An 11368-nucleotide genomic window follows, 5' to 3' on the forward strand; every position below is an offset into this window, starting at 1 on the left:
CATTTCCGTTGATAACTTTGGGACTTTAATCTATTCCAATGATCATCACCATTAACTTGATCGTTTAACGTTTTGTCGTTTCAATGGTTCATTAATTGTTTGTATTCAGCCTTCCATGATATGGAAATGATCAATAGTCATGGTGTTTATTATCTATGATATTATTTATTCAATTGAACAATTTTCTACTTTTATTCAGAAACAATCAAATTCATGATATCATGGAAAAAGATTCAACAATAAATACAAAAACTTCCAACGACATTTTGAGGTAAAAGAATCAATTTTTTACAGTTAACTTTAATACTCTGTGCAATAAGAGACTAATTAAATTCATCTCACACTAATTTCCATGTCTAATTTGGCAATTTGATCATCAAAAGACTGTAATTAGATATGTTTAATTGCTTCCAGGACTAATTGATTGTTTAAATTGTATCATCATCATAATGAGTTGAAATGAATCTTTCATTTAGGTTTGAGTTTCAGTATAAAGATCAGTAGGAAAATAAACATTCGGGTGGGATTATAATTAAAAAACAAAAGAGATTAAATAATCAAAGATTAACAGGAAAAGGTGGAGACGGAAATTGATGAAAAGATAATTGAAACAATCAACATCCGGTCAAGAGATTTGCAAAAGATTTTTAATTCAATTGTTATTGTGAAATCTTTTCGTCACCAATTATTAATAAATGCTTCCTCGAGGAATGAGACAATTAAAGATTAAATTGTTTCGATTAAAAATTAAAAATCTCGAAGGTCGAATCGATCAATACAATTGATACTTATTTTCCACAATAGATGGCAACTCATTCATCTTAATTATTCAGTCAATTTGATTAATGTTTCAATCAAAACTAAACAATTAGTTATGATTGTGATTCAGTTAGTCCATCGAAAGGCCATTGAGATGACCATTGACTGTCCACCAGTCACATGGACCAAATCACAAGCTCAAACCGAGTTGACAAATTGACTTGTAACTTACATAATTTAAAAGACGATAAAAATATCATTTAACTGGATTTAATTAGTCGTTGATTAATCAACTGTTTCTGATTTTTCATGAACTAATCTTGACTTACTTACAGGAATCAATATTTTTAACATAATATTTGAACTTCCTCAAAAGTTTATTTCAAGATCATTTTGAGTAACAAGAGAAAACAAAAAATGAAGGTAAATGAGCATCTTCATCACTTTTCAGAGAATAACAAACAGACAGAATCATTAACGTTTCCATTTGATTTTTACTCAAATTATGAAACCTTCAAATTGATTCTTGTTTATGCAATTTGATTAATCAATGATTCTAATTGATTAAACCCACCCATTTATCCTCCTCTCTCATCATCACTGAATCTTCCGTCAATCTGACGGAACAAGTTCAATTCAATGTCTTATCCAATTGAAACTTGTTTTCCATGTTTATAATCATTTGATTATTTCCAAGAAAAAGGAGATGATTTTCTGATTTAGTTTCAGTTGAACAGAAATCAGAATTGAGTTAACATCATTTTCGATCAAAGTTTCTATTTTAATTACTCTTACTCTCTATCGATAACTTTTTCTATTGTTATACTGTGTCCATCCTTTTGGTTTTCTCAATGGAAAAAATATTTAATTTATTTATCGTGTTTTTAATTGTTCCAAATGTTTTGACGGCTCGAAGAAGTGGATTAATATCAGGATCTATTGGTTCATCTCCAATCGTTTTCCCGAATTCACAGAGACATCCAAATGTAAGTTGTCTTTAATTAATCTAATTTTCAACTCATTAACTGAATAATAGAAATTTAAACATTCGAAAATCGTTGAATAGTTGATTGAACAATTAAAATCGCGACTCAAATTAGTCTTTGTATTTGAAATTTTTCTGATCAGGAGTGGAAATTGTGTCATAACCAAAGTCACTTACGTAGGAATATCGTTCCCCGGGAAACCCCGAGTCAAATTTCAATTAATCAAGTTAATTATAGATAATTGAGAAAATTGGAATGATTTAATTGATCATTTAAGATCAATTATCTTTTATTAGCACCTTCGATAGGCATCATGTTCAGATTAACCCAAAGCATCATAATGTGTTTTCTAATTGTAAGAAAATGCCTCAGGGTGTTTACTTTTAATGAAAACTCATGGTTGTGTTCGTAAGAGTTTGGTGATTACCTGATGTTAGTTTAATCCATGTTTTTCTGTTCATCAAATTTCAAGGTTCGAACAAAATTCAAAGTGAAATTGTTCAAAGTAATTAATTACTCGATAATTAATTGGTTTTCTTTTCTTTTCAGGCACAGAATTCATTCGATTCAGCTTTAATTCGAACTGCTGGTTTAAGAAACGCAAGTGAGGTTTTTGCAGCTCTTGGTATTAGTGGTTTTAGTGAAGATAATGATGATGCTATTTTAGGTCGAAGGAAGAACAACATCGCCGAACAAGCGGTTTGTGAGCCGGAATTGAGAACAGTGGAAGTCGGTGATCAGGGCGTTGAGGCTGGTGAGATTTTCTTTCCAAAATGTGTTCGAGTCTTGAGATGTGGAGGTTGTTGTGATATTAGCGATCGAATGGCCTGTACACCCACCAAAATATCTTATCGAGAAGTGAAAAGAGCCAAGATTCGGATTCGACGATCAGCTACACCTTCAGCTACATCGCAATCGATTCCAATCGAAGTTCATGAGGAATGTCGATGCATGTGTAAGTTTCATTCTTTCGATTCTCATTCAAACTCATTTCCTGTTCTCTCTGATTCATGTCCTCGTTTTCCATTCACTTCCTTTTGTTTCAGGTAAAGTAAAAGAAGAACATTGCAATTCGAGTATTCATGTTTACCAAAAAGATCTCTGTAAATGTGCCTGTAAAAACGAACAAGAGTTCGCTGCCTGTCGCAACATGGCTCCACTGAAGACATGGGAGAACAGTGAATGCAAATGCAAATGCAGGGAAGTGAAACATTGTCCATCAGGAACAGTCTTTAGTCATGACACTTGCAAGTAAGTTCCATTTGTAATTAGCTTGACCAATCGCTAATCGAATTCATCTCCATTCATTTCAGTTGCGAGGCTACTTAATTTTGGCGATTTTTGGCTTCACGAAAGGAAAACGATAAAATCCTTATCCACTTCAAGCGTTCAAGTCAATAGAGATGAACGATAATCTATTTTTTGTCCATTCTCAACAAACTAATTGCTCAAACTTTTCACTTGATAATCAATTTCTTGCAATCATTAAAATTGAATTCAATTAGTAAATGAAAACTGTCAGAATTAATTGCTTTAGATGTCAATGATCGAAACTGGATTAGTGTTTCTACTTAATATTAATTTTGTGATTAACAAAAATTGTGAGAATTAAGACCGGTTATTCCTAATCTTGGAAATCTATTGATTTAATGAGAGACTATTTCTGAGAAAAGTTTTCATCTTTAGTCATAACGAATTAATTATTAATTCAGCTACATGATAAGAAAGGGTAAATGGAGAGTAAAGAAAAAGAAATGATAAATTTCGAGTTTCAAGGTCATCGAGGTTAATCTTTGTAATAGCGAATAGAATTTTAATATCTTTCGAGAAAAAGCCAATCTAATAATGGACAAGTTCTTAAATTCAAGTCAGAGTTACGATTAATTATTAATAGAAAACAATTTCTGATTCGAGATATTCCAAAATCTGAATAAGTGTTTAAAACTAATTAGCTCAGAATAAAAGACAAAAAGACCTTCAAATGTCCTCTAGATGTGCTATTACATAAATCGAACTGCTAAAGTCTCTTGATTTGTAATGATTTTCAGTAGTATTTTGCTGAATCTCCTTCACCAAAAGAACCAAGAGTTGAACTTATCATTAGATAATCAACCAGAGTCACTAGGGGTCAATCTGACCAACCAAACCTGAAGTTTTGATTCGACTTACAATTGATTAATGATCTGGGTCACTTCAAGTATAATCACTAGTGGAGAGTAACATCGCTTAAATTAATCTTTCCTGAAACATTTAAATTAGCAGATTAAATTGTTTAGATAAATTAATCTCCGAAGGTCGAATTGATTGTTGTTTTCTTTCAACAATCAAGTGATAACAGTTTGTTGAATTAACGATTTAGATAAAATGACAATCAACAAGTAAACTCGAGAGGAAATTATGACAATAGAAGATAAAATGTTTCACTTGTATAGAATTATAATAATAAAATATCAATAATTTACAATTAATTAGACTTATAAATTATTGATTTTCTTTTGAATTGTTTGTTTTTGGTGCAAAATAATGATATTAATACAATCAATAGAGAGGTTGGTTTAGCTTGGTAATTAAGTGTTGATACACTTTCAAGTTGATCTAAAATTGAACAGAAATAACTATCAACTGATAATTGAAAATTAAACTAATATCATTAAGAGAAAGAAAAAGTTGATCAACAAACTTAAAGTAATCAAATATTATTAGTATATTAGTTTCCATTTCAATGAAACTTATTCTTCTCATTCTCTGGCCATCAATAATGAATATAAATTGTTTAGTTTGCGATCAAATCAACTGTTTAAAGGGCTAAATCGGAATGAATTATTTAAAGATTCTATGAATATATGAAGATATATTCATTTAAGATGTAAGAGAATTGGAACAAAAAGTTGACAATTAAATGTGATTTGTGTTTGATTTGGTATGAAAAAGAATAGATTGAAATAAGGAAAGGATGAGAAAACAATCAATCATGAAAAACATCGAGAGGATTATTAAAGATACGTTCGTAATTTTTGGTGATTTGAGAGTTGATTAAATGATTCTGATTTTAATCGTTTGATAATTATGATGCTATGGTGTTTGCGATATAATGTATCAAATGAAAAGATACTGCTGACCAAAAATCCTCCTATAAATAGATGAGAAGGGATAGAAAAGAGGAAAAGGAAAAAGGAAGGTGAATTTCATGAGATGTTTAATATGTTGATCCAATGAAGATGTCGGGTGGTGCTTGTGTTTGTAAGTGTATTTGAATAAATTCATGTAATGATTTAATGTGCATGTTGGTTAACATGGTTGTTTAAATGAAGCTCATTGGTTTGGCCTTTAACTCAGAGTCATGATTGATGGTGAGACTTAAGTTAGCCAAGATGTAACTTTAAACTTATTTTCTCAAATTAAAGAGTTGATTAGATTATTCATTCTTAGGTTGGACAATGATGGCAGTGTGTTGGGAACCAGCGGCCACCCAGATAACTTTGTGAGTTTCCAAATTCTTAGCTATCACTTGAGTTGGAGTCCAAGCATCAGTATTTCCTAATCCTAATGCATTTCCTTCCATTCCCCAAGCATAAAGATCACCTTAGCAAGAAATTAAAATTAAGTTAGATTTGAATTGTGGCAACTAAATAGAGATCAAAACAAACAAGACTTACCTTTTTCAGAGACGGCAAATGAAGTAACTGAGCCCACGGCGATATGTTTAATCAACTCTTTGTCAAAGCTTTCAATTAGTTTAGGCTCTTCATATGAGTTTTTTAGTAGCCCATGTCCTAATCGGCCATATTCATGTCGACCACAAGAGTAAACTTTACCTTTGGAATCTCTTGCTAACATAAAGTGCTGACCAGAACAAATTTGTTCAACGAGACCATCACATTTTTTGAATGAAGGAACGGGCGTGGGGAAAGGAACCGTTAAGTCTAATTTATCATCATTTTGAAGGGTTGATTGAGGGATTCCTAGTTGGGAATAATTGTTTAATCCCCAAGCGAAAATATCTCCACTTTTTGTTCTAGCATAGGATGAATATTGTCCAGCCCAGATTCGATCGAATGTTGTACTTTCATCAAATTTAACGAGTGAAGGGTTGAGGAAAAGTTCTTTTTTCTCTTTGATTTCTTTCATTTCATCAGCTGATATTCTACCCAATTGTCCCTGTTCCCCGACTCCAAGGGAATAAATTTCTCCAGTATCGGTTAGTAATAAAAGATGATCATTTCCAGAGGCTAAGTCCACAAAAGTTGTATTAGAAATCTCAATTTGAACGGGTTCTATTTGCCCTTCTTTAGAATCACATGTTAGTCCGATTTTTCCGTTTGAGTCCTAAGAAGAGAAATTTTATAAGAAATGAGAAATAAAAAATTATAAGTTAATTTTTAACATCAATATTATAATTTTGTCAGAGTGGAACAATAGTTTTACATCAAGTATAAGCCTTGACATAAAAGTCGTAGCAATAAAATTAACTACACGTTCTATAAGAACGATCATCATCAAAGATTAAAGAAAACATGGATCGGAACAATCAAATTGATCCATTCAAAAGTAACATTGTGTAGATTAAATAGAGAAGATAATTAGTAACATAAAGAATTGATAACAAAGTTAATCTCTAAGGAATGAGAAGGATAAGATCACGAGGACACAAGAACAGAGTATGTGCACAAAAAGAAACCAACAATTACGACCAAAACAATGATTACCTTGAAATTGCCCCAAATGTAAATAGAACCGGTTGATGTAAGAGCGGCCGAATGCGAGTCACCAGCACTCACTTTCACGATCTTATAAGGTAAAGGCACTTTAGCGGGTTCAGCGGACAAATCTCGATCATCGACATCTTCAGTCTTCCTCCCAAGGGCGCCTTCATCATTACAGCCCCAAGTGTATATTTGACCGTTTGATGTTAAACAAACATTATGCATACCTCCGGATGCGATGAAAACCACTGGTTCATCGACATCTTTCACGAAAACAGGTCGCTTTTTATTGACCCCAATTTCTTTCAGGCCAAGTTCGCCACACACATCGTCACCGAAAGTCATCACTTTTCCAGAAAAACTGGGAATATCGGGTATGTCCAGTAAATGTGTTCTCGCTCTTTTCATTTGCTTCTGTTTGGCAATTGTTACTTTATCATCGGTTTCTTCGTCTTCATCCAGGTCGTCAGTTTTTCTTTTAGTAATATCTCCATTTTTGTCATTCAATGTTTCCATTGGTAATGTTTCATCAAGGCCAATATCATCCTCAGTGTCGTTCATACTTTTATTAGAAATGTCTTTCGTGTCTCCAGAAGATTTGCAGATTTCTCCATTTTCTACGGAAGCATTTGGGACAATTTGATCTTCTTTAGAAGCTTCAATAATTTCTCTTGTCTTTTCATTCTCGGTATCACTAATATCATTGGCTAAGTTTTCATCTGAAGGTTTTTCATCGACAGATTTGTCACTGGACTTATCATCGTTAGACTTTTCATCGATTGACTTCAAATCGTCATCGGGTATATCTCGAATTGAATTATTATCCAAATTTACATCTAAGCTATCACGTGTTTCGGCAACACTAGATGCATCATCTGCAGCACTCTCTTTCTCTTCAACAGTATCAGCAACTGTATCATTCAATTCCGCTTCCTTAATTTCTTCAATTGTCCGTTCGACTTGTTCCTTGATCCCTTCGATCACATCGACTACAGTGGGTAAAATTTCAGGTTCTCGAGTTGTCTTTTCACTTGCGACCATAGAATCGGTTTCTTCTTCAATCTAAACATGAAAAAGCAAAACAAATGATCAGAAAAACTATTACTATAAAAAGAGGGAAATGAAGATTTTGAAACAAACCTTATCAAGAGCTGGTTGACTTTTCACCGGTTCTTCTTTCGGTTCATCTGGAACTTGTTCTGACTCTGAAAATAATAAGCAAATAATGTTGACTAATCTAATTGCGATTGATTAATTACTCTGTTTTACCTTTTTCTTCGACTACTGGAGCAGTTTCAGGCTCGGGTTCAGGCGTAGCTTCTTTTTTCCTTCCTCTGGTACTTGTTCGGGTTCCGGCGCGTGCAGGTTTCGAGGCAGGTTTTTCTTTAGGAGTTGAAGTTGTGCGAGCGCGTGTGGCTCTTTTTGGTTTTGGAGCTTCTTCTTCATCTGATTGATCAACAACAGCGGCGGTAATAGCAGCAGCAGAACGTTTTGTACCTCGGCCTCTAGTTGTTCTACCAGTGGTAGTAGTAGTTGTGGTTGTATTTGTAGAGTTAGTAGCATTAGTAGTAGTGGTTGTGGCTTCAATTGTAACAGCAGTCGCAGTAGCGGGCTTTACCGGCTTAGCTTTTTCAGCCTTTGTTTCTTTAGCAGGCTTTTCAATGACAGGCTCAGGGGCTTTTCTACGAGAGCCTTCAATTTGAAAAGAGAATAAAAGATGAAAATGGTCAATCACTTAAGTGTTAAACACAAAGACGCAATAAAATAACTAGAGTAAAATCCTACCTCTTTTTGGTGGTTCAGGTTGTTTTTCGGTTTCTGATTCTGAGTTTTCTGTTTGTTTTGATGCAACTGGTCTACCTCTTCGACCGCGAGTAGCTTTAACTTCAGGCTTACTTGGTTTTTCCTCGGGTACCTCTTCAATGACACTTTTCCTGGTTACTCTGGTGCTGGATCTTGTAGCTCTGGTGGGTCGTTCAGTTGGTGGAGGAGATGAGGCTTTGGTCGCAGCTTTTCTGCCTCTGGTTTCCTTTGTTTTAATCTCTGTAGCATTTGTTTTAGGCATCACAAAGAGATTTGAATGATGTTGTTGGAATTATAAAGAAATTAACACTTAAGGTAATAATTAAAATAAACAATAACCAATAAAATCATTAAAAATGACCATCAAAACCTCTCAACGTGTTTGCTATGATGGGCGATAATATCGATATCGATAAATGATATCGATATTTTGGCGTCTTTTTTATCGATACAAGAAAAAGAATATCGATTAATAGTTCTCTTTCTTTTTACTCTTACTTTTAATGACATGTGATTTTCGCTGATCTTTTTACCGATTTTTTAAAATTTATCTCTTTCTCTTACTTTTTTCCATGTCTTTGTCTCTGTCGCTTAAATATCGATCAAATCGATATTTGAAATCTAAGTATCGATATTGTTCGATGATATTTTTTTCAAATATCGCTCATCTCTACTGTGAGAGTCTAATCGATTTCTAATAAAAAGACAGAGAATAAAAGAAAGAAAAAAATGTAGACACTGAAAAAGAAAGAGAAGAAATCGATAAATTTACTTCGATTTATTCTTTGTGAATCGATTAATAATCGTTCATCAGTTAAAAGCTGAAATTCAAATATCGATAGTATCGTTTTTCTTATATCGATACGATTGTTGATTTGTAAATATTATTTTTCATTTTGGTTAATCCATAAGTCTAAATCCTAAATCTCATCGAGTGTTGACTTAGATCAATGATGAGAGAGGATCGAAAAAAGAAGAGAATATTAATTAAACTTGATAATGATGCTCACAAGTCAAAATCCATTCAATCCCCTGATTTTTCTGGTAAATTGTTATAATTTAATTCCAGTCAATCTCTTTTGTTTATCACTAATCTGTTTGTTTATCTTTCAGTGATCTCACTTAAATGTCAAGCTAAACACTATGAATGGGGTAAAAAGGGAAGCAGTTCATTTGTTGGTCAGATCCTGAAAGACCAAGGAACAACTATCGATGAAGATAAACCCTATGCTGAGGTAAAATTAGATTAAATGTAATTCCAATCTCACTGAAATTGAGAAACTAATTGAATATTTAATTTGTCTGTTTTCCAGCTTTGGATGGGAACTCATAAATCTGGTTCATCTTGTATTTGTGGACTGAGTCCTGGTTTAGATGGACACTCACTCAGTGATTTGTTCATTGCTTTCCCTGAATTCATCGGGGACATGAATATCTTTAAGAAATATGGTCATCATTTACCATTCTTGTTCAAAGTTCTATCGGTTGGAAAGCCTTTGTCCATTCAAGTTCATCCTGACAAAACATTGGCTGGTCAATTATTCTCATCTCGACCGGAACATTATCCAGACCCTAATCATAAACCAGAATTATCGATTGCCTTAACTGCATTCTCAGCACTGGCTTACTTTCGTCCCCACGATCAAATCATTGGTTTCGCCAAGAAATACAAAAAATTTGGTCAATTACTTGGAAGTGAATTGCTTAATGGTTATGAGAATAGTGACAAACCTAATCGACAGAACTGGCTGAAGAAATGTTTCGCCTCTTTGTTAACTAAAAAGCCCGAGAATATCATTGCGACAATTAAAGATTTGGTTAATCAAGCCAATGTCGATACTGGCGATGAAACCTTGAGACTATTCAAGCAAATCGCTGATCATTATCCTGATGATGTCGGAACCTTTGCTTGTTTTTTTCTTAATCACATTCAACTGAAACCTGGTCAAGCTTTTTTCATCGATGTCAATCAACCCCATTGTTATTTATCAGGAGGTTAGTTGATTGTAAATGAAATGTTTTCCTTGTTAAATTAATCGATTTTCTTTTCATTTCTTCCTTCAGACTGTATTGAAATCATGGCTTGTTCAGACAACGTAATCAGAGCTGGATTAACACCCAAATTCAAGGATGTTGAGCTTCTCTGTGAAACGATGACTTATAAGCCCAAACGAATGGAAAAGTTCCTATTGGAACCGATTCGCAATAACGACTTCACTTGGTTATATTCGCCTCCAGTTGATGAATTTGCTATTGAAAAGATCGAAATACCCAAAGGAAAATCTTCTGGATCACAATTTCCATTACACAGACTCCATAGTGCATCTTTATTAATTGTTATTGAATGTGAATCTGGTTCAATTAACTCAACTGCACTTAAAAAGAGTAGAGTTTATTTTCTACCACCAGGATTAAATTATTCTTTATCCGGTTTACGTGGAAGATTTTTAGCTTTCAGAGCTTTTATTAAACAATAATCAATTCAAGTGATTTAGTTTGACTCATTACAAAGATCAACTAATCTGTTCAAATTGACCTGATTTTGTTCAAAATTTCCCTTTTATCTAATATCATTATTGAAATTATCTTAAATCTATCAAATTGTCATATTTCATTTGTCGTTATTTCCTTCAAATTAAACTAATCATTAAATGTTAATCTTAATTTTATCCAAAAATAAAAGCAAAATAAATGGTAATCTAATCATTTATCTTCAGCAAACGAAGAAGAGAAAAATAATTTAGTTTCATCTTGATTATCAGCAACACTGATAACGTTTAGACTTTGATTAACTTAATCACAATTAATTTTTTTGATTTTTGACACTACCACTTATTAGCTGTTTAGATAATCAAGAGAACCTCTAGAAATACAATTGATTGTTGTGGTTAATTAGTGAGATGATGATACTTGATTTGGATCTTTTATCCAATTATTCATTTGATCATGAACATTTATCGTTGAGATTTATTATTAATTAAATTGAGACCTACATTTACTAAATTCGTTAACAATTAAGATTTGAGTTGAGAAACTGGTAATTTGAAGCTTGTACATAAAAAGAAATGGGGATCGAGTTGATTGTGAAACAATTGACTGATTATTTAGAACTAATTG

General features: G+C 33.0%; 3 protein-coding genes across 4 annotated transcripts; 2 read left to right on the forward strand and 1 right to left on the reverse strand.

Moving 5' to 3' along the window:
• Window positions 1–1448: 1448 nt before the first annotated feature.
• Window positions 1449–3260, forward strand: LOC128386215 (vascular endothelial growth factor A-like). Of its 2 annotated transcripts, XM_053345213.1 has the most exons (5): window positions 1449–1745; window positions 2295–2349; window positions 2413–2700; window positions 2792–2996; window positions 3059–3260. In XM_053345213.1, exons 1-5 carry the CDS (start codon window positions 1611–1613, stop codon window positions 3072–3074), a joined length of 699 nt encoding a protein of 232 aa, XP_053201188.1. In that variant the 5' UTR covers window positions 1449–1610; the 3' UTR covers window positions 3075–3260. The 2 variants fall into 2 exon arrangements, with proteins under 2 accessions (XP_053201188.1, XP_053201187.1); XM_053345212.1 differs by having other exon boundaries at window positions 1452–1745; window positions 2295–2700.
• Window positions 3261–4425: 1165 nt separating this feature from the next.
• Window positions 4426–8655, reverse strand: LOC128386213 (regulator of chromosome condensation-like). The gene is made up of 6 exons (XM_053345210.1): window positions 8234–8655; window positions 7718–8140; window positions 7589–7653; window positions 6452–7510; window positions 5402–6071; window positions 4426–5327 (listed from the first exon to the last, which is right to left on the reverse strand). The coding sequence occupies exons 1-6, from the start codon at window positions 8511–8513 to the stop codon at window positions 5161–5163; spliced, it is 2664 nt and encodes an 887-aa protein (XP_053201185.1). The 5' UTR covers window positions 8514–8655; the 3' UTR covers window positions 4426–5160.
• Window positions 8656–9128: 473 nt separating this feature from the next.
• Window positions 9129–10949, forward strand: LOC128386214 (mannose-6-phosphate isomerase-like). Its single transcript, XM_053345211.1, has 4 exons — window positions 9129–9295; window positions 9365–9486; window positions 9565–10246; window positions 10316–10949. Exons 1-4 carry the CDS (start codon window positions 9202–9204, stop codon window positions 10726–10728), a joined length of 1311 nt encoding a protein of 436 aa, XP_053201186.1. The 5' UTR covers window positions 9129–9201; the 3' UTR covers window positions 10729–10949.
• Window positions 10950–11368: the final 419 nt, after the last annotated feature.

The sequence above is a fragment of the Panonychus citri genome, unplaced genomic scaffold, assembly GCF_014898815.1.
Source record: "Panonychus citri isolate SS breed McGregor unplaced genomic scaffold, ASM1489881v1 Contig00063, whole genome shotgun sequence".
Taxonomy (NCBI): Eukaryota; Metazoa; Arthropoda; class Arachnida; order Trombidiformes; family Tetranychidae; genus Panonychus; species Panonychus citri.

Coding starts and splice junctions, on each gene's coding strand:
- LOC128386215 (XM_053345212.1), top strand. CDS start 1,611: ATGGAAAAAATATTTAATTTATTTATCGTGTTTTTAATTGTTCCAAAT. Junction 1,746..2,294: donor ATTCACAGAGACATCCAAAT/GTAAGTTGTCTT, acceptor TTTTCTTTTCAG/GCACAGAATTCATTCGATTC. Junction 2,701..2,791: donor TGAGGAATGTCGATGCATGT/GTAAGTTTCATT, acceptor CTTTTGTTTCAG/GTAAAGTAAAAGAAGAACAT.
- LOC128386213 (XM_053345210.1), bottom strand. CDS start 8,513: ATGCCTAAAACAAATGCTACAGAGATTAAAACAAAGGAAACCAGAGGC. Junction 6,072..6,451: donor ACATTTGGGGCAATTTCAAG/GTAATCATTGTT, acceptor TTCTCTTCTTAG/GACTCAAACGGAAAAATCGG. Junction 5,328..5,401: donor ATTTGCCGTCTCTGAAAAAG/GTAAGTCTTGTT, acceptor TTTCTTGCTAAG/GTGATCTTTATGCTTGGGGA.
- LOC128386214 (XM_053345211.1), top strand. CDS start 9,202: ATGATGAGAGAGGATCGAAAAAAGAAGAGAATATTAATTAAACTTGAT. Junction 9,296..9,364: donor TCAATCCCCTGATTTTTCTG/GTAAATTGTTAT, acceptor TTTATCTTTCAG/TGATCTCACTTAAATGTCAA. Junction 9,487..9,564: donor AAGATAAACCCTATGCTGAG/GTAAAATTAGAT, acceptor TCTGTTTTCCAG/CTTTGGATGGGAACTCATAA.